General features: G+C 37.0%; 1 protein-coding gene across 1 annotated transcript in view; it reads right to left on the bottom strand.

Moving 5' to 3' along the window:
* Nucleotides 1-22,985, bottom strand: part of LOC145270237 (uncharacterized) — a 108,725-nt gene that overhangs the window by 67,110 nt on the left and 18,630 nt on the right. Inside the window, exon 3 of the mRNA XM_080125872.1 lies at nucleotides 4,059-5,107. Within this exon, the coding sequence (XP_079981998.1) occupies nucleotides 4,059-5,107 (1,049 nt within the window). The remainder of the gene's footprint in view (nucleotides 1-4,058; nucleotides 5,108-22,985) is intronic.

The raw sequence follows: 22,985 nt of genomic DNA on the forward strand, positions 1-22,985 counted from the left end.
ACAAGTGATGCATTAATATGTTGATTAGTGATGCATTAATATGTTGACAAGTGATGCATTAATATGTTGATTAGTGATGCATTAATATGTTGACAAGTGATGCATTAATATGTTGACAAGTGATGCATTAATATGTTGACAAGTGATGCATTAATATGTTGATTAGTGATGCATTAATATGTTGATTAGTGATGCATTAATATGTTGATTAGTGATGCATTAATATGTTGACAAGTGATGCATTAATATGTTGACAAGTGATGCATTAATATGTTGACAAGTGATGCATTAATATGTTGACAAGTGATGCATTAATATGTTGATTAGTGATGCATTAATATGTTGACAAGTGATGCATTAATATGTTGATTAGTGATGCATTAATATGTTTATTAGTGATGCATTAATATGTTGATTAGTGATGCATTAATATGTTGACAAGTGATGCATTAATATGTTGATTAGTGATGCATTAATATGTTGACAACTGATGCATTAATATGTTGATTAGTGATGCATTAATATGTTGACAAGTGATGCATTAATATGTTGATTAGTGATGCATTAATATGTTGATTAGTGATGCATTAATATGTTGACAAGTGATGCATTAATATGTTGACAAGTGATGCATTAATATGTTGATTAGTGATGCATTAATATGTTGATTAGTGATGCATTAATATGTTGACAACTGATGCATTAATATGTTGATTAGTGATGCATTAATATGTTGACAACTGATGCATTAATATGTTGATTAGTGATGCATTAATATGTTGACAAGTGATGCATTAATATGTTGATTAGTGATGCATTAATATGTTGACAAGTGATGCATTAATATGTTGATTAGTGATGCATTAATATGTTGATTAGTGATGCATTAATATGTTGATTAGTGATGCATTAATATGTTGATTAGTGATGCATTAATATGTTGACAAGTGATGCATTAATATGTTGATTAGTGATGCATTACTATGTTGATTAGTGATGCATTAATATGTTGATTAGTGATGCATTAATATGTTGATTAGTGATGCATTAATATGTTGATTAGTGATGCATTAATATGTTGACAAGTGATGCATTAATATGTTGATTAGTGATGCATTAATATGTTGACAAGTGATGCATTAATATGTTGATTAGTGATGCATTAATATGTTGATATGTGATGCATTAATATGTTGATTAGTGATGCATTAATATGTTGATTAGTGATGCATTAATATGTTGACAAGTGATGCATTAATATGTTGATTAGTGATGCATTAATATGTTGATTAGTGATGCATTAATATGTTGACAAGTGATGCATTAATATGTTGATTAGTGATGCATTAATATGTTGACAAGTGATGCATTAATATGTTGATTAGTGATGCATTAATATGTTGATTAGTGATGCATTAATATGTTGATTAGTGATGCATTAATATGTTGACAAGTGATGCATTAATATGTTGATTAGTGATGCATTAATATGTTGACAAGTGATGCATTAATATGTTGATTAGTGATGCATTAATATGTTGACAAGTGATGCATTAATATGTTGATTAGTGATGCATTAATATGTTGACAAGTGATGCATTAATATGTTGATTAGTGATGCATTAATATGTTGATTAGTGATGCATTAATATGTTGATTAGTGATGCATTAATATGTTGACAAGTGATGCATTAATATGTTGATTAGTGATGCATTAATATGTTGACAAGTGATGCATTAATATGTTGATTAGTGATGCATTAATATGTTGATATGTGATGCATTAATATGTTGATTAGTGATGCATTAATATGTTGATTAGTGATGCATTAATATGTTGACAAGTGATGCATTAATATGTTGATTAGTGATGCATTAATATGTTGATTAGTGATGCATTAATATGTTGATTAGTGATGCATTAATATGTTGATTAGTGATGCATTAATATGTTGATTAGTGATGCATTAATATGTTGATTAGGGATGCATTAATATGTTGATTAGTGATGCATTAATATGTTGATTAGTGATGCATTAATATGTTGATTAGTGATGCATTAATATGTTGACAAGTGATGCATTAATATGTTGATTAGTGATGCATTAATATGTTGATTAGTGATGCATTAATATGTTGATTAGTGATGCATTAATATGTTGATTAGTGATGCATTAATATGTTGACAAGTGATGCATTAATATGTTGATTAGTGATGCATTAATATGTTGATTAGTGATGCATTAATATGTTGATTAGTGATGCATTAATATGTTGATTAGTGATGCATTAATATGTTGATTAGTGATGCATTAATATGTTGATTAGTGATGCATTAATACGTTGATTAGTGATGCATTAATATGTTGATTAGTGATGCATTAATATGTTGACAAGTGATGCATTAATATGTTGATTAGTGATGCATTAATATGTTGACAAGTGATGCATTAATATGTTGATTAGTGATGCATTAATATGTTGACAAGTGATGCATTAATATGTTGATTAGTGATGCATTAATATGTTGACAACTGATGCATTAATATGTTGACAAGTGATGCATTAATATGTTGATTAGTGATGACTTCTAACCTTGTCAGAATGTGTCTTTTTTCTTCTTTGTATGTTACACTAGTTAGAGAAAACCAAGTGAAAGTAATAGTTAATGTTATTATTATTTAAATTAACACCAGAGGCACATTTTAATGATATACATTATAACTACTATCTTCTTCTTATTATTATTATTCTAAACATTTTGTATATACTAGGGATTGAACCAGCTGTTAATATTATACTTTATAACTATTATCTTATTATTTTTTTTTTTAAACATTTTGTATCTACTATGGTTTGTCTTTCGTAATATCACTTATTCAGACCATTTGTAAGTCATGACGTTGCCCGGCTATGATGAATCTTTCCTCATTAAATGGAAGTCTCCTACTATTGAGCCATTAGAGTGAAGCATCCTTGTCTATGTACTACAGGCTCAGCTTCCCTGCTCCCTTATAATGTTTCCATCGTTGTTTTCTAATTTCTATTTCGGAGTATTTTTGTCTTTTCATTCTTGCAATATGTCACCAGTTTATCGTGTATCTCGACAGTGTTCCCCGGCATGACTCCTACAAAGTTTACAGAAAGCTTTGTGATTGAGGTTTGTTTAGACAGATGATCGGGATGGTCTTTCACCATTCCCATTGTCATGTCCGTTGAACTTTTAATATATTCACCAATGCTTAATATACTGTCCTGATATGCATGGTTGAATTCAGTGAGGCCTAAGCCCCTTCTCTTCATGGTAGGTAGATCCTGTCCATACATTGGTTTCGGTATGTTACAGTATGTAGGGATAACTATTTCCTGGTCTTTGTATCAAGCCTATTTATGTTATACTGAGGCCAGTCTATAATATCAAAACCGTACGTGATCACAGGTATTGCAATCTCATTTATAGCAGTAATTTTGTTTTTAGGGTTAATTAAGATTTGAGGATCTTTTTCAGAGGTACTGTATATTCCTGTTCTGCCCTACATCACATTTTTTCATGTTCCACTAGTTTTTTGTGTATCTCGACAGTGTTCTCTGGTATAACTCCTCTAAAGTTTTCAGCAAGTTTTGTGATTGAGGTTATTGAGAAAGATGATCAGGATGCTCTTTCACCATTCCAATCGTCATGTCCATTCAACTTTTGGTGTATTGGCTCATGCTTACGATAGTGGCTCGAAATGCGAGTTCAGTGATGCGTTAATCTCATTTATTATCATGCTAGGTATATCTTGTCCATGTATTTGTTTTGGTACATTATCTTATTATTTTCTGGTCTATTTATGTTATATTAGGGGCAGTCTCTATTATTAAACCTGTGTCTGATGGCAGTATTGAAAGCTGATTTATAACTGTAATTTTTTTTTGGCTTAGTTCAGATTTGAGGATCTTTTTTGGAAGTGTTGTATGCCCCTGTTATGCTCTACGTCTGATTTTATGATGTTCCACGTTTGTGCTTTCCTCGATAACATATATGTTGCATTCTCTCAAATTTTCAATAAGGCTGCTATTGATCCTCAGTGTGAGTTCTCATATGTGACACTAAATGTGATTTGTGAGAACAAGAATATCCACACACTTTACAAGAATGTGACTTTTCCCCAGTATGAGTTCTCATGTGAATGGTTAGTCTTGATTTTTCAGAACAAGAATATCTGCAAACTTCACAAGAATGTGGCTTTTCTCCAGTATGAGTTCGCATATGTTTTATCAACAATGATTTTCGTGAACAAACATATGCACACATTTCACAAGAATGTGGCTTTTCCCCTGTGTGAGATCTCATATGTTGATTTAAATCTGATTTTTTTGGAAAAGAATATCCACAAACTTCACAAGAATATGGTTTTTCCCCAGTGTGAGTTCTTATATGTGACACTAAATGTGATTTATGAGAAGAAGAATATCCACAAACTTCACAAGAATATGGTTTTTCTCCAGTGTGCGTTCTCATATGTATTACTAACAAGGATTTTCGAGAACATGAATATCCACAAACTTCACAATAATATGGCTTTTCTCCCGTGTGCGTTCTCATATGTATTACTAACAATGATTTTCGAGAACATGAATATTCACAAACTTCACAAGAATATGGCTTTTCTCCAGTGTGAGTTCTACTATGTTTAATTAGATCTGATACTGTAGAACAAGTATATGCACAGACTTTACAAGAATATGGCTTTTCCCCAGTGTGAGTTCGTATATGTGACACTAAATGGTATTTATGAGAAAAAGAATATCCACACACTTCACAAGAATAGGGCTTTTCCCCAGTGTGTGTTCTCATATGTCTGACTAGCGATGACTTTTTAGAACAAGAAAATCCACACACTTCACAAGAATGTGGCTTTTCGCCAGTGTGAATTCTCATATGGGACATTAACGTTGATTTTTGAGAACATGAATATCCACATACTTCACAAGAATGTGGCCTTTCCCCAGTGTGAGATCTCATATGTCGCACTAACGTTGATTTTTCAGAACATGAATATCCACACACTTTACAAGAATGTGGTTTTTCTCCACTCTTCTGCATATTTTTATATAGTTGGTCCTACAAAAATATCAACGTAGTTACAGAATTGTGCTCAAAGTTTTAGTCTAAATTCATAGATTTTCCAGCAAATCTTTGCAAGACTATATCATTTTGCTAGTGTTGTGCCTGTTGGATATATTTCTACTTTATTGCTCTTTGTGTTGATTTTTCATTTGAACAATGAAACATATTACACAAATAAAAACATTATCTTCCACTGTATTTTATAAATGTAGGGAATACGTTTTTGTACTCTTTACTTCTCTTCATTAATTTACATTAAATTAAAATTGTAAAGTCATATATCACAAGTATAAACATTATCTCCATGGGGTATTCTGATTATTTTCAGTCTATTTAAATAGTAATATTCCACTGTATTTTTTTAATAAGGGAAATATATTTTTGCAAAGATATAGCTGTTGTCTTCGACGTCAGGCAGTAATTGTCTACAGAATAATATTTAACGAAAATGATGATCCATTGAAATTCAAACAGGAATATCTGAAAATAAAAAAAAATCGAAATACAATTATAAATAAATTGTGTATATATATATATATATATATATATATATATATATATATATATATATATATATATATAAAGTGTGTGTGTGTGTGCGTTTGCTTACAGAATGTTTAAATGAGATTATTCATCGGTACCGAGGGTTTAAAACCTGATAGTTAGGGACGGTTTCAGATACCCATACAAGAAGAGATGAGTATTTGCTGAAGAGAGCTTGATATGGGTATCTAAAGAGACCCTTATTATCTGGTTTGAAACCAACAGTACTAATGACTTGTCTAATCTAAAAACATTTTGTAAACAAAATGAAACATAAATACGCTCTTATTTTTTGGATTTTCCTTATAATTGAGCACTCTGCTGGATTTCTTTGTCAAAAACCAATATATATATATATATATATATATATATATATATATATATATATATATAAATGTGTGCGTATAAGGCAGAGGTAGTGTATGGCTGGATAAATCAAGTTTAGAACATGTATTTCCTAGAAGTACATCTGACATCATCACATCTTTTTCCGGCTTCCTCATGCATATACACATATCAAACTGTGGAATATAAAATAGTGGCATGGAACAATGTTATTGGCTAGCAACATACATGGTTTTTCATTGCAATCGAAAAAACGTGGGTGAGAATCTTATGATGAATTTATATGTGATAAAAGTTAAATCAAACAATACAATTCTTTGGTCACATGACCAGTAATTGTGAACAAAAATGTAAAATGGCCACAGAGTAATAAAAATACAAAAATCACTTAAAATTAAAAAAAGTTTTCTCTTTATCTTAAATCCTACTCCTGTTTTGTTCTTCAATAATTCTGTGAATAAATGGGATAAACTATATGTGTTTTAAACCCATCTGCAGCCCACTCCGATGTTTTTGTAAATATATTAGAATTTAATGCTACCTTTTCTCACAAATCTTTTAAGATAATTTAACATTCACACACAAAAAAATGTTACTATTCTACAAAAATTCAACCAAACTTATTTTGGTAAATCTTTACAATCTAACTCGATGTAGTTTACCCCAGAAAAAATTAAAAATCTACTTATTGTGTAATAAATTTCAACCGTCTTATATTTTAAGATTAAAAGGTTTTGATGGGGATCACTGCCCTATATAGATTTAAAGTAAAATGAACACCCAGTTTATGGCTAGTTAGCGCTCAGCGAGAAGTGTAATCATTTACAGTTTCAAAGTTTTATGGAAAAATGGAATAACACTCATATCTATTTTTACTTTCTTAGGATTTGTTTTTAGATTAGAATCCACGTATTGTCAATTATTCTCTACTTTCATCAAACAATTTAATAAGCAAAACATATTTCAATTGGCTTTCATATATATATATGATAATTGCAATGTCTTGTCAGATGAGTGCCACTCCCTCAGTTCATGAGCCCGAAAATTACTTCAATCGCCACAGGACCATTTTTATAGACAAATGCCTGAGAAAGTATCCATACACAGATGATATTACAGTCTTAGCTTTGTACGACAGCTAAGTCTCTCTCTCGGTTCAAGATGTTGAGATCCAGCAACAAGCAAGAGCAAGATAGCCAGCAACAAGTTTAACTGCAGTCCAGCTTAATGCGGGTACTGGTCTCCCGCTTTGTTTTTTTCTTCTCCTAGAAAGGTTGACTTCACCACGGCTTATGGGAGTCCCTCCACCCCAGCACACACATTCTTCTTCTTGCTCGTCCGTCAAAGTCGACAATGACCAAGATATCAATCAGTTCGGCGTCAGGGGTTTGTGGGTCCTGAGATGGCTGATGAGGCCAATCTGTGCTCGGCAGACTCTTCCACACTCTGGACACGTGAAGGCGGTATCGGCAGGCTGTGAACCGGCAGCTCTCTCCTTCCTCCTCTTGCGCTTCTGCTGGTCGTGTGTCATGCGTTGATTCTCTGCCCTGTCGGCTCCTAGGCTGATGACGCAACGCCAGGCCAGACGTTTAGCAGCGCGACTCTCCCAAGACTGGGGGCTGATGTCAAAGTCTTTTAGGGACGTTCTCAGACAGTCTTTATATCGTTTCTTTTGGCCCCCTGCATTCCGCTTTCCCTGGCTGAGTTCCCCATAGAAAAGTTGTTTGGGGATTCGGCTGTCGTGCATGCGATAGACATGGCCTGCCCACCGGAGCTGGGTTTTGCAGATTATGGTGGTGATGTATGGAGCCCCGCGCGCTTCTAGACTTCTGTGTCAGGAATTCTGTCTTGCCAGCGGATGTTGAGAAGATTACGGAGGCATCTGAGGTGGAAGCCATTCGACTGTTTTTCATGTCTTTTATGTGGCGTCCAAGTTTCACATGCGTAGAGTAGGGTTGTCAGGACGACCGTTCGGTATACTTTCAGTTTGGTTGCGAGTGTAATGCCTCTCCTCTTCCACACATTTTCTCTAAGTCTTCAAAATGCACTGCTCGCTGTGGAGATCCTATGGTTAACCTCAATGTCAATGTTGGCGGTGCGGGAGAGGGTGCTGCCAAGGTAGGTGAATTGCTCCACAGCATGGATCTTCTGCCCTTTGACAGTGATGCCGGGTTCATGGAATGCATCTCCTGGGGCGGGTTGGTACATGACTTCTGTCTTCTTTGTACTGATGGTGAGACCAAAGTTTTCACAACTGGTGGAAAATCCGTCCATTTGACGTTGCATCTCTATCTCATTTGGGGCATTAAGGGCACAGTCATCGGCAAAGAGAAGGTCTCTGATGATGGTTTCCCTCACTTTCGTGACTGCTTGCATTCGCCTGATGTTAAACAATTCCCCGTCACATCTGTAATTGATTGCAATGCCAGAGTGACTGTCTTTGAAAGCGTCCTGGAGCATGGCAGAGAAAACTATGCTGAAGAGCGTCGGGGCTAAGACACAGCCCTGCTTGACCCCGTTGGTCACAGGGAAGGGCTCTGAGGGGTCGCCGTCATCCAGGATACGGGCGGTCATGCCCTCATGGAACTGCCTGACAATGGTGATGAACCTGTCTGGACAACCAAATTTTTTCATGATCTACCAGAGGCCATTTCGGCAAACAGTGTCGAAGGCCTTGGTCAGGTCGACGAACATGGTGTAGAGACCCCGATGCTGCTCGACACACTTCTCCTGCAGTTAGCGTGCAGCAAAGATCATATCAGTCGTCCCGCGGCCCGCTCGAAAGCCACACTGGCTCTCGGGAAGACGACTATCTTCAAGGTGCACCAGCAGGCGGTTGAGAAGGACGCGGGCCAGGATTTTCCCGGCAATGGAAAGAAGGGATATCCCGTGGTGGTTGTCACATGACTGACGATTTCCCCTGCATTTGTAAATGTGAACGATAGTAGCATCACGAAAATCTTGGGGTAATTCTTCACTCTCCCACATGGATTGGAAGAGTTCTGTTAGTCTTAAAAGCAGTGTAGGTCCACCAGCTTTGTATACTTCTGCTGGAATTGAGTCGGGGCCGGGGGCCTTCCCAGAGGAAAGTTGCTTGATGGCTTTGCTTACTTCCTCTGATGAGGGTGGGGTGTCGAGCTCCTCGTTGATAGGCTCCTGGCGTAGTCGGTCGATGGCTTCATCGTTGATGGAAGATGGTCGGTTTAGCACACTGTTAAAGTGCTCCGCCCATCTATCAAGGATCTGCTTTTCCATCGTTCCATCGGAGCTAAGCAGTGGGGAGGAGCTAGAGGACTGGGGACCGTAGACAGCCCTCAGCGCATCGTAAAACTTCCTCATATCCTGGCTATCGGCATGCTCCTGGATGTCATCTGCTTTGGCGCTGAGCCAGGCATCCTGCATGGAGCGGAGTCTAGCCTGCACCTTGCTGCGGATGTTGATGAAGGCAGCTTTCTTTGCGAAACACTTGGGGTCACTCTGATGTGCACGGAGAAGTTGGCGTTTCTCCTCCAGGAGGGGCTGAATCTCAGAGTCATTTTCATCAAACCAGTCCTGGTGCTTCTTTTGCTTGGGTCCAATGATTTCGAGAGCGATGGAGTAGGTGGAGTCTCTGAGGTGTGCCCACTGATCTTTGATAGTGTCCGAGATGGTGAGGGGGACAGATAGCTTGTCGTTGATTGCTTCCTGTAGCTCATGGATGACATCTGGACTTTTAAGTTTTTCCAGGTCAAGGCACTTTGTGACTTTCTGGCCCTGAGGCCGCCTCTTGGGTTGGATGTAGAGGCACATTTTGGATATGATCAGGCGGTGGTCTGTCCAACATTCGGCACCACACACAGCCTTGGTCAATCTTACGTCTCTCCTGTCCCTTGCCCTGATGATGACGTAGTCAATCAGATGCCCGTGGTGGGAGCGTGGGTGCATCCACGACGTCTTGCTATGGGTGGGTAGGCGGAACATGGTGTTGGTGATTGAAAGGCTGTGTGCAGCGCAAAGGCTGAGCAGCCGTAGGCCATTGCTATTGCACTTGCCCACTCCATGGTGGCCAAGGACGCGGTCCCAAGTGGAATGGTCCATGCCAACGCGGGCATTGAAGTCACCGAGGACGATGAGCTTCTCTCTCTGCGGAGCAGCGGAGATGAGGCTTTTCAGATCTTCATAGAACTGGTCCTTGGTATCTTTGGGGTTAGTCATGGTTGGTGCGTAGGTGCTGATCAGTGTGGCGGTTCTTGCCTTGTTGAGCGGGAGTTGCATCTTCATCAGCCGGTCATTGATGCCGTCCGGGATGGTGACCAGCTTCCTCACGTGCTCAGTCTTGATGGCGAAGCCCACGCCAGCCTCTCTGTGCTCCTCGCTGCTGCGTCCACTCCAAAAAAAGGTGTAGCCGCCACCTGACTCTGTCAGTTGACCCTTGTCTGAGAGGCGAGTTTCACTCAGGGCTGCGATGTCTACCTTATAACGGGCAAGCTCCCTTGCTACGAGAGCAGTTCTTCTCTCGGGTCAGTCAGCTCTGGTGTTGTCGAGCAAAGTACGAACATTCCATGATGCTAAGGTAAGCACCAACCGTTTTTTTCTCATGTCTCGACCGCTGTGAGGGAAACCCCGCCAGCCGCGGTATGCTGGCCTGGGGTGATGATGAAGCAGCTATGTTTAGGGCTCCTTTTATAGCCCCGTCGTCATGCCATGGAGGCGAGCAGAGTGATCCTGAAAAGGACTGCTCGGTCGGCCAGCCAGTTGCCTGCACCCCCTCGCTGCTTCGGTCGAGTGGAGTACGACCAGTTTCTGGGCCGCCTGTGTGCAGGTTTGCAGCTACAGCTCCCAGTGATTTCCACACCTGCTGCTTTGCCGCTCGCCCATCGCCACAGGGCTTAGTGTTGACGCAATGTTTGATACCCTGACTTGCGCTGGATTTGGATTATAGTGAGGGGGACTTGCGCTGCATCGGCCTCACTCTCTCGTCCTGGCCCACCCAATTCCAACAGCAAGACATAGTCGAGACGGCTGGGGACGAATAAGGGAGCAGGAGCTGCCGGAGGGATGCAAGTATGCCATCCAACCACCTAAGGGGCTCCACTCCATCGTTTCTGTCGGGGTTGCTCCCCTAGCCTTATCCATTTCCATGGCTCTCACAAGGCAGTGAGGCCATTTGACCCATGGCTGGGATAGGGATTGGTAATGTGTCAGGGCATGTCCACACGTCGGTGGGCCATAGCACAGTCCCTCTGAACAGTAGGCACACACATACATACACACAAACACACACGGTGCTAGTTGGCCATTAACCCCAAAAAAGGGTTCATTTGCCATTTGGAAGGCCTTGTTTTTAATCCTTCAGGGAGACTAGCCACCTTCCTCACCAAAAGTCTGGTGGGGGAACCAGTTTAGTCACCAGTGACCCGACCATATATATATATATATATATATATATATATATATATATATTTAGAAAGCCATTTTTAACATGGGAAAGTGTTCTTGCTAACTCATTTGCATTTCCACCTAACAATTAAAATAACAACAAAAAAGTGATCAAAAAACAAATATATTACAAATAAATGTTACCAAAGGCAGGTTTTGTGATTCTTCCAGCAACCTTTATAACATTTTGTTTGAACTTGTTTTGAAGCGTTTATTTTGAAACACAACAATAGTGCTAAGTCTTTGTTAGCAAACGAAGAAAAATAGCTGACATGAGACAGTCACCTAGGGAATCCCACTAATCGCTCAGAAATTGAAAATTAAACAACATACTAGTATAATTCCACCCAATAAATGTCACGGTGACACTCGTCTATTAAATCCCCGATATCCCCTCCTTTCATCATACCACAAAATTTAGAAACTGTGAATGATTACATGTCTTGTTGACTAATATCTGCTAATGAAATCGGTGTTCATTTCACTTTAAATTTATATTTAGAAACTGTGAATGATTACATGTCATGTTGACAATATATAACGGAAAGTGATACCCCACTTTTTAACTTTTTTTTATTATTCATCTTTTTGGTAGAAATTGTTTGAGTCTTTCGAAACTAACACAAAAAAAAAAGTGAATATTTTTAGGGGGTAAACTACGCTTGGTTAGATTTTAAAAATTAAAAAAAAATGTTTTTCTATGTTAAGATTCTGCTTATTTGTGATGGGCAATACGTGGGTGTTCATTTTACCTCATCTTTATAAAACAAATTGATGTATTGGTATCTGTGCATCTATGTTACCGCATTATATTTAAATAGTATTTTAAAATTTAACACCCCTCCCCATGTCAAAAACGGATTTCTCAATCATAACGTTTTGCTTAAGCACGGTAACATAGATGCACAGGTATGTAAAATAATGGATAAAAATCAAACAGAATTCTTTAACGACAAAAAATTAAATCATGTGTTGATGGTAAACAGTATTATTTTAACAGAAATCACACAAATTTTACTAAAATAAACATATTTTTGACAACAATATAAATGTTAGATTCTGGCACTTGTACAATTTAATGAAAACATTTAAAAAAATGAAAATATCGAAAAAAGGTTATATTGTACGTATCTGTTTTGGACTGAAGATCTCTGAAAAAAATTTTCACTTAATTTGATCGAGTAGTTTTTTTGTTTTGTGTTTTTACAGCGGAAAAACATGTTTTTATGACAGCGCGTTGAAAATAGAGATCTAGGAATTTTTTGAACACGCCAAGGGGACATAACTCAATTTAAAGCGTCGACACTCCCTCCCCATATTTAATAGTAGCTTCTCTTCCTATAAATTGAACCTTTTGCTCGGTATCATAACAAATTGTTTTTTTGTTTTTTTTTTCGCTGTAACAAACAAAAAACAAAAAACAAAAAAAACAAACTATTTTTTAATGTCTTTATTAAACTGTAAAAGTACCGAGATTTTTATGATGGAAGATTAATATATTTTATTCTAGATTTTATTCACGTTTTTTATAAAACATGACAGAATCAATATTTTTATTGAATTGCAATAAAAAATGAACTTATTTTAATGTTTCAGATTAATTTTAAAAAGTGTACAAAATACTAAAAACTTACCTTGCATTTCAGGAATTCAATACAAACAAAAAATCAGGATGAATTCGTTTTTCTTTTGTGTTCAAAACAGAAATTTTGTTTTGTTTGTTAGGATTTCTTTAGTAAATTGATACAACTTTTGTTTTGTGCGTCCAATTCATTAAGAAATAAAATATATGAAAATATAAAAGAATCAAAATTAAAAGATGAAAAACACGATTTAACGTGAAATTATTTAAAAAGAAAATCAACTGCCAAAGAACAACGAATTTAGGTCATCGTAACACGGTGTCACCAATATTCATTCCTTATGTAAAAAATGTCTGTTAATTAGTTAAGTGTGCCGAATTATTTCGGTCTTTGCGTAAAAATATCCGTATCTGTGTGTCATGTTTCGCGTAATCATCAGTATAATTATTATTTCGTACCGCGTGTAAAAATATCCGTTCATTAAATGTGCCGAATTGTTTTCATATCAAGTTTAGATAATGCTTGTTAATGTTTGAGGCTTGTTGCGATTTTTTTAAAATAAATTTCTCTTTATTGTGCCCAATTCATTATAAATAAAATATATGAAGTTTTGAGGTTTTGAGGTTTATTTATTTTTTTTTTTTTGATTAGTCGAACTACTGTTAACACCTAAGTGCCTATTGAGTAAATTCGTTTTATTGTCTATTTTTATAAGACAATATTATTTTTGCGCTGACGAACTGAGTAAATCACGCGTGTCGACGTTGCTTTGATTAATTAAACACTTTACAACTAAGACAATTATTTTTTCCAATACAGTGTGCCAAATAATTGTCTCTGGCTTTAATTAGATGTCTATTAAATCGTTTGTAATTTTTAGTCGTGAATAATTAGTAAAACCAAGGCAAGGCACGAACTAATAAGAAAATATATAAACTTGCTATTTTTTACAAACATTGTTAACGAAAATAAAAAAAAAACAGAAAAAATGACACACAGAATTGAAAAAAAAAAATTCATATAAAAGTATCATAAAAAAATCATATTAAATAAAAATGTTTCTTTTTTGAAAATACCTTTTATATTAATCTAAAATATATATTTGCCCCAAATAACTTCTCGATTAAAATTTGAGTAAATTCATTTTATTGTTTTATTTTGGGCCAAGTAAAGAATAGAGACCCTATAGCAGAAGACGACAATTGGCGTACATTTCAAGTGGCACTGGTGGTATAGAAGACATGGTCGAATTTTTGCGAACAAGATTTTTTCGATATATTTACAAAACTTTTTAAAATTTAAAAGAAAAAAATATATATTTACAAAAAATATTTTGGTATACCCATATTTTTAATATTAAATATTTACAAAACTTTTAAGGATTAAAAAAAACACACTTTTTTTACACAAAACTTTTTAATGTAAGTAACAAAACGAACGTATTCAAACAAAACATATTTATATAAACGGGTGTCTTTCTGAGTGCGTTTCTTTTAAATATATACGAACCTTTAAATAATAATAATAATAATAATAATAATAATAATAATAATAATAATAATAATAATAATAATAATAATAAATAAATAAATAAATAAATAAATAAAAAGAATGAGCTATATTAATTAAAAAAACATTAAAAACTGAAAATTTCGGACGCTGATTTCGTCTGTTTATTAAAAATACATAATTAATTTTTTTTTTATAAACTTATTTAAGGCACACTTTTTAATGGCAGAAACAAAATCTTTCATTTAATAAAACATCAGCTAATTTCATTCACTATTAAGTTGAGAGAATCGATTCTTTTTCACACGTGATTTACAACATCCGCCTCCCCTGAACTTTTTATTTTGTCAAGCGAATAAGTCTGAACGCATAGTTAAACTTGTTTTAGATTTCCAATTTCCGGGGTTATGGCTGGTTTTCAACCAATACACATAAATTCTGGTGGGGAGACGGTTAGATCTATAACTTTTAATGCATCCAAAACCAAGCTTCTATTTTTACATCATCAACGCTTTGATCCCCACCTGGCATTAATTGAAATGGATGGCTCTCGTCTTGGGGAGGCTCTATGTTTTGACAAGCTTCTGAGTTTGACCTTTATTCCTGATCTGAAATGGAACACGTTCATCAAATCTGTTGCCAGGGACGCTGGGAAAATGGTAGGATCCTTCTACCGCTGCAGAAGATATCTCACTACTAATGCAATTCTCTATCTGTATAAAAGCCAAGTACGTCCAAGGATGGAGTACTGCTGCCACATCTGGGCAGGAGCTGCTAAAAACAGCCTATCCTGCTTGAGAGAGTACAAAATAGACTTCATGGTTTAGTGGGAGATGCCCTTTTCTCTTCACTGCAACCTCTCTCCCACAGAAGAGACGTTGCGAGCCTGTCTTTGTTTTATCGTTATTTCCATGGCAGGTGCTCGTCTGAGCTCCAATCCCTCGCATCCCACTCGCCAATCTTTCCCCTCTCTTTAGCTGTGCCTAAATCCAAATCTGCACGCCAGTGGAACTCTATGACTATAACTTGGACGTCTTCAAGTCCAACATAAACAAACTCCTGACAAACCGCATCCTTAAGTAAGACACTCTATCACCCCCCCCCCAATACTAATGATTACTACAATACTATCTCATTGATTATTGTACACGCAATGACCCTTATCCCTGAGTGGCCTTCGGGCCTTGATAAGTGGTGACCCCCATGTAAAAAAAATTCTAAAGAAGACACTTATATTGTATTGTGTTTCGTATGGATACGAAACTTCCCAATAGCACTCTCCCTGACGAAACACTAGCTCTGTATACTACTCCAGTAGTGTCCGCCATGTTACTTTATAATGTTGACGTTGGATCCGATGTATCGTTCTTTTGTGCTAATAAAAACCTTATTTAAAGGGTATACAGTATTTGTTTTACTGACAATTTTATTAGCGCAAAAGGGTAAAAAAAAAGGCAAAAGATTTTAAATTTGAGGCCTTCTCGATTGGCCGTAAACCCTAATTCCTCTAATACAGAGCGAGAATTTAAGGGTTGACTTGCTACGTTCAAATAATTTTTAGCGGTACTACCCCAGGAAAATCTCAACAAGTTGTCGGTTCTGATGAATTTTATTTCACCGGATATTTTCGAATATGACAGCGATTGCGGAAATTATGAAGAAGCCTGTCTCAAACTGGAGGAACTCTTTATAAAACCAAAAAACGAGATATACGCATGGCATCTACTCGCCACGAGGCGTCAGCAACCGAAAGAGACTGCAATTTTAGGGATGTCAATGCGGCTATATACGCTAATGAATCGATTCGGGATGCCTTTATTGCCGGAATTCAGTCCCATACAATTTGCCAGCGTTTGTTGGAAATAAAACGCTCGACCTGGACACCATGTTTGACCAGGCCCGAGCGCTGGACAATGCAATGAGGAATATGGAATCGTTTTCACCAGCACGATACCGGGAACTAATCGCTGCAGCCCTCGGGAAGGAAGAGACATCGAACTCGGATTCTAATCAAATAAATTAAGTGTTGCTCAATCAGAAATTAAATGTTGGAACTGTGGAAATTATAAACACCCAACATCACGATGTCCAGCAAAATCGAGTATTTACCATCGATGTAAACGGATCGGGCATTTTCCAAAATGCTGCAAATCAAATAATACTACTCAATCAACTTCTGTTTCGGTCCTTTATCCAACATTAGCCTCTATAAGTTCGAATTCGGTGGTTCCATCGTCCCTACAGAAATCCACCGTAGAAATCCACATTTTGGGTCGGCCATTAAGAGCACTAATGAACAGTGGTAGCTCTGGCAGCTTTATTCATACCAAAGTAGCTGACGATCTGGATTTAAAAATAACAGATTCAGACTTGAGAGTTTCGATGGCATCGTCTGACCTCTCATCCAAAATGGTAGGTGCTTGTTTTCCTAACATATTTTTTAACAAACGTATGTATCCCAACCAGAAACTGTCAGTTTTAAATAAGCTCTCTTGTGATGTGATTCTTGGACTGGATTTTCCAAGTAAACATGAAAGCGTTACCTTCAAGTATGGTGGGAGTTCGAATCCTTTTGAAATTTGTGGACTCGCTGTGGCTTCGGTGGAACCGCCTGAACTTTTTGCTAATATGAATAAGAACTGCAAACCAGTTGCCACGAAGTCTAGACGTTATAGCTCAAGTGATAGCAAGTTCATTGACTCAGAGGTTAAGCGCCTTTTAAAGGAGGGACCATCGAAACCTCAACCTCCCCCTGGAGGGCACAAGTGGTCGTGGTTAAATCCTATAATCAGAAAAAGAGAATGGTCCTTGGTTATTCTGAGACTGTTAATAAGTACACAAACCTCGATGCCTACTCCCTGCCCCTGCTGAATGACGCAGTGAATAAGGTTGCTGAGTATAATGTATTCAGCACAATCGACCTGAAAAATGCGTATCACTAGATCCCCATCAATGAGAATAACAAACCCTTCACTGCTTTTGAAGCTAACTCCGGTTTGTATCAGTTCATCCGAATACCCTTTGGGATTACAAACGGAGTTGCTTGTTTTCAGCGAATTGTCGATGAAATTATTAGTTCTGATGACTTACACGACACCTTTGGATACAATATTTTCATCTATGGAGCAACACGATGAGAATCGGGCGAAATTTATCAACGTAACAGAAAAACGGAAAACTACGCACAATAAAGAAAAGTGCGTGTTTTCTGTAAATGAACTGAGCTCCATTGGTTATACTATTATTATTATTATTATTATTATTATTATTATTATTATTATTGAGATATATCATTGGACCCAACGGGCAAATTAAACCCGACTCCGAGAGGTTGAAGCCTTTAAAAGAACTCCCTTATCCAACTGACTGCAAATCACTCAAGCAAGCCCTGGTGTTTTTCTCTTATTATTCAGAGTGGATCCACAGATATTTTGATAAGATTCAGCCTCTTATTAAGACCAAATTATTTCCCCTTAATCAAGTACTCGAAATGCATTTGACAGTCTAAAGCTAGATATTGAATCAGCTGTAATAAAAACTATCGACGATAATGTTCACTTTGAGTTGGAGACTGATGTCTCTGATTGTGCTCTTTCTGGAGTCCTCAACCCAAATGGTAGACCAGTTGGTTTTTTTCTCACGAACTCCACACGGCTCTGAACTAAACCATCCAGCTGTTGAAAAGGAAGCGGCTGCCATTATAGAAGCAGTTAGACATTGGCGCCATTACCTCTCGGGGAACCACTTCAAACTTATTACTGATCAGAAATCAGTAAAATTTGTTTACGACCAAAATCACCATAGTCGAAAAAAAACCCCAATAAATTGCTCCGTTTAAGATTGGCACTTTCATGCTTCAATTTCGACATTATCTATCACCCTGGTGAGAATAATCTTGTAGCTGACGCATTGACACGTGCTTCTTGCGCTATTGTGAATAGTAGCAACAATCTCCTCAATTTGCATCAATCTTTGTGCCATCCTAGGATTACAAGGCTGATGGTCTTCATAAGGAGTAGAAACTTCTGTTACTCTCTTGAGGATATTCAGCAGATGACAAAGGACTGTATTGTTTGCAACAAGTGTAAAACAAGATTTTTCCGCCCTGTTGATGGGAATTTAATCAAATCAACTCAATCTTTCGAGAGGTTGAACCTCGATTTTAAAGGATACCTACCTTCATCTACCCCAAATTAGTATATGTTGGTATTAGTTGATGAATCCAGCCGCTTACCATTTGTATACCCTTGCAAAGACCAATACTCAGAGTGTACTGAAATCTTGCTCCCACCTAGTTTCTATATTTGGCATGCCCAGCCATGTTCATTCAGATAACGGGAGTTGTTTTAAGAGTGATGAGTACAAGAATTATATACACGGCAAAGGAATCTCCACCAGCTACAGCACTCCATATCACCCGCAGGGAAATGGTCAAGTTGAACGAATGAATGGAACAGTGTGGAAAACTATTTCATTAGCATCGGAAAAAGGTTTGCCGACTGAACACTGGGAAAAGGTTTTAGCAGACTCCCTCCATTCCATTCGGTCTTTAATATCCACAGCCACAAATGAGACACCTTATGAGAACCTGTTTAAACTCCACAGAAGATCAGTGTCCGAGACAGCGGTACCGTCTTGGATGACCGAATCTGATTTTGTTTTAATGCGGATACACAACCGGTTAACTAAATATGAACCTCTGGTTGATAAGGTTGAACTTCTAGATGCTAACTCCCATTATGCCTTTGTTCGACCTAACGAGGGTAGGCAGATGACTGTATCTACACGTGACTCGGCCCCGTTGAAGGACTTTCCATTCACCGATCACCCACATGACTCGGAAAACTGGAATGATACACAAGCAGATCAGCAAGAGGAAAATTCACCCCCACCAGTAGAACCACCTGTTTTGCGACGGTCAGAACGTAGTAGAAGACCACCAGATAAGTTGAATTTGTGATTCTAGAGTTTAGTGAATCTTGATTAAATTTATTTTGCGCATCAGAACTATTAAATTGCACTCCTTGTGCTGGCTGAATTAGTGAGTTTTAACATTGCGAACCTGAACTATTAAACTACATTTCTTGCATTGGTTGTGATCAACCCACCTTCATACACTTATACTTGAATGAACTTTCCACCCACGACAGGAACTTCCTAATTAAATGGAGGGGAGAATCTTGTATTGTGTTTCGTATGGATACGAAACTTCCCAATGGCACTCTCCCTGACGAAACGCTAGCTTTGTATACTAGTCCAGTAGTGTCCGCCATGTTACTTTATAGTTGACGTCGGACCCGACGTATCGTTCTTTGTGCTAAAAAACTTATTTAAAGCGCATACACTATTTGTTTTACTTACAACACTTATGTAAAAAAATAATGTGTTACTATGTTTTATTGCTGGTAAAGTTTATATAAAAAATGACGATTCTCCTGTAACAAAATGATAATAATAAAATTCCCACAAAATTTCTAGTTTTGTCGGCAGGAATCTCATTTATTCTGTTGTCATGTTCCTACCTGTTGACTTTTTCTTATTCTACGACCATTTATCCTTAGTAACAGGTTTGGTCTGATTAAATTTACTGGCTAGTCGAAATCTAACGTGATATCATCAATGCTCAATTAACTCATCGAGATAATCATCTAGACAACGTGATAGGTATCAGCAGATCAACAAGATCTCAGTAGAAAACAGTTTATTTCTTAATCGAGAACGCGTCATCAACCCAAGACCATTCCAGAAGAAAATTCTTGAACAGTTACACACTTTTACGCATTTACGGCATAAAAACAATCCTGCGAATTAGACAGTATACTGGTACAAGATCAACATAGACACAACTGACATGTGCAAATGTATAAAGTAAATATAAAGAGTTCCAAAAAGCTTAGCAGCTTATAAGTCTACTTAATCAATAGAAACCAACAAACTTATGAACCTACTTTAGACATGAAATAGTATGAGGTGCGAACACAACCATGATACTATCTAGGGATTTACCTATTCTCGTTGGATGCGGAAAACTATCTGGCCATTGCGAATTACTACAGCAAATACATGAAAAGTTCTATGGAAGTTATCAGAACAGTGAGTTAAAAAATGTGTTTCCATGTAAACAAATATTTACTGAATATGGCATACCATTCACCATGAAGTCTGACAATGTTGCTCACTACAGCAATGCCAAATCCGAAAATTTGAATCAAATTTGAATTGCAGACATGTAACATCATCAAAACATTACCGCAGATCCAGCTGTTTATTTAGAAACAAATTCAAATAAAAACATTTAAAAAATCACGAGTCAATAAATATATTGATCAGAAACTTGCTGAACTAATCTTTCAAAGAACAGTAAAGGAGCACATTGTTTACATAAAAAGTCATTCCATTAATTCTTACTCATTTTTGTGTAGGAAGGAATATAGTATGTTCTGGTAGGAACGTCTTTTATCATTGACTACATATGTGACGACGGTGAAATTGTAATCTTCTTCACATGGTGTATGGTACGACTAGTTTGAGTGCATATATGTTCTATCAATGAAATAAACATAAAATACACCAGTATATTGGAATCTTATTCAGACCAGTTATTTTATTGCGGTCGCATGAGGTTCACCTACAGTTTGTTTTCCAACTTCTAACCCTATTAAAGGCAGCATTGTCTATGCTGTTTATGTGTTAAATTGTGTCGAGAGAATGTTTTGAAGTTTAGCATTGGATAAAGTATTGTATCAACAATATCACCCACTACAGCATTAAAAGCATTACTATAAAAATATATATACAATCAAACAAAACAAAAAGCTCTAAAACCTACTGCATAAAACAGGGCTGACCCAATCAACTTGCACAAAATATTAAAACTTTATCAAGTTTTCTCCAGCTGATCAAACAAAAACTAAAATACAGAATAACAACAGATTTTCTGAGAGAGTTTCTATACAATATGTTATCATGAGGGTATCTAATTTTTATTAGCTATAAGCAAAGGTACACAAGATAAAGTATAGTATATTTTTAAAGTTTTGATACAATTGGTTTTGAAAATATTGTCTAATTTTTAATGTTGTTTTTAATATTAGGACAATTATATTACTTCGTTTACTGTTTTCAAGTCATTTCAGGATATTAATAATTTCTCTGTAGCACTCGATCTTCTACGAGATAAATTTTAGCCCCCTCCCTCAATACATTCCCATCATGTTAAACGCAGGTTGTAATTTTATTCTATATTCGTAAATGACATTAAAGGCGTTTTATATATTCTCTCTGTATTTTATCATTTATTATCAGAAATTATTGAAATATCCTTACTTGTTGGCAGTTTTGGTTAAGGTTTTATTAACCTTTTTATTTATTATCAAACGCTCAAGCGTTGTAATATCCTTACTCCAATAGATCATCTCTATCAACTTCTTTTTCAGTGCTTGGAAGAGGGTTCGGTTCCGCAAGACATGCGTGACACCAACATCAGAACGCTTTACCATAATAAAAGTGATCACGGTGATTGTAATAATTACCATGGCATCACTCTGCTCAGTTTTGTTGGAAAGGTCTTCACTCGTGTTGTATAGAAAAGACTTTAGTCACTCGTAGAGAGAGTTTAAACAGAGGCGCAATGCGGTTTTAAAGCAGAAAATTCAACTGTTGACATGGTATTCTCATTACAACAACTACAGGAGCAGACGAAACCACTGTATCTCGCTTTTATTGATCTCACAATGGCATTTGACCTGGTTAGCAGAAGCGACCTCATTATGTTACTACAAAAAAACAGGATGTTTCCCCAAACTCGTGAGATAGCATGTTCCTCCAAACTCCTGAGAATGATCACCTCTTTTCATGAAGACATGAAGGGGGTCCGTCAAATTCAATGGATAACTTTCAGAATCTTTTCCCATCTTCAGTGTTGTTAAACAGGGCTGTATTCTTGCCTCAACTGTTTTTGGCATATTTTTCTCACTTCTGCTACTATACACTTTTCATGAAGTTGGTGTCTATATTCGCCCAAGAGGAGATGGAAGTCTTTTACACCTGGCCCGTCTATGTGCCCTCATCATGGAAATGCTGTTTGCAGATGATGCAGCATTAACGGCCCATTCTGAGGACCCCCCCCCCAACAACAACTCCTTGACCGCCTCACCCGTGCTTACAATGAGCTTGGTCTGACAATAAGCCTCAAGAAAACAAATGTCATGGTTCAAGATGTTAGCAACGCCCCCTGCATATCCATTGGAGATCAGACACTAGAGGTGGTGAACGACTTCACCTATCTAGGCTCCATTATTTTCAACAACCTCTCACTGGACGCCGAGCTAAACACTCTCATTGGAAAAGCAGCAACAGCTATGGCCAGCCTGACAAACAGAGCGTGGAATAACAACATGCAACAACTAAAAACACAATGATGAGCATGTTTCAAGCCGGTGCCATCAGCAGGTTACTCTACTGCAGTGAGACAT

This window comes from Euprymna scolopes, chromosome 46 (genome assembly GCF_053919585.1).
Source record: "Euprymna scolopes isolate OS-2025 chromosome 46, ASM5391958v1, whole genome shotgun sequence".
NCBI classification, from domain to species: Eukaryota; Metazoa; Mollusca; class Cephalopoda; order Sepiida; family Sepiolidae; genus Euprymna; species Euprymna scolopes.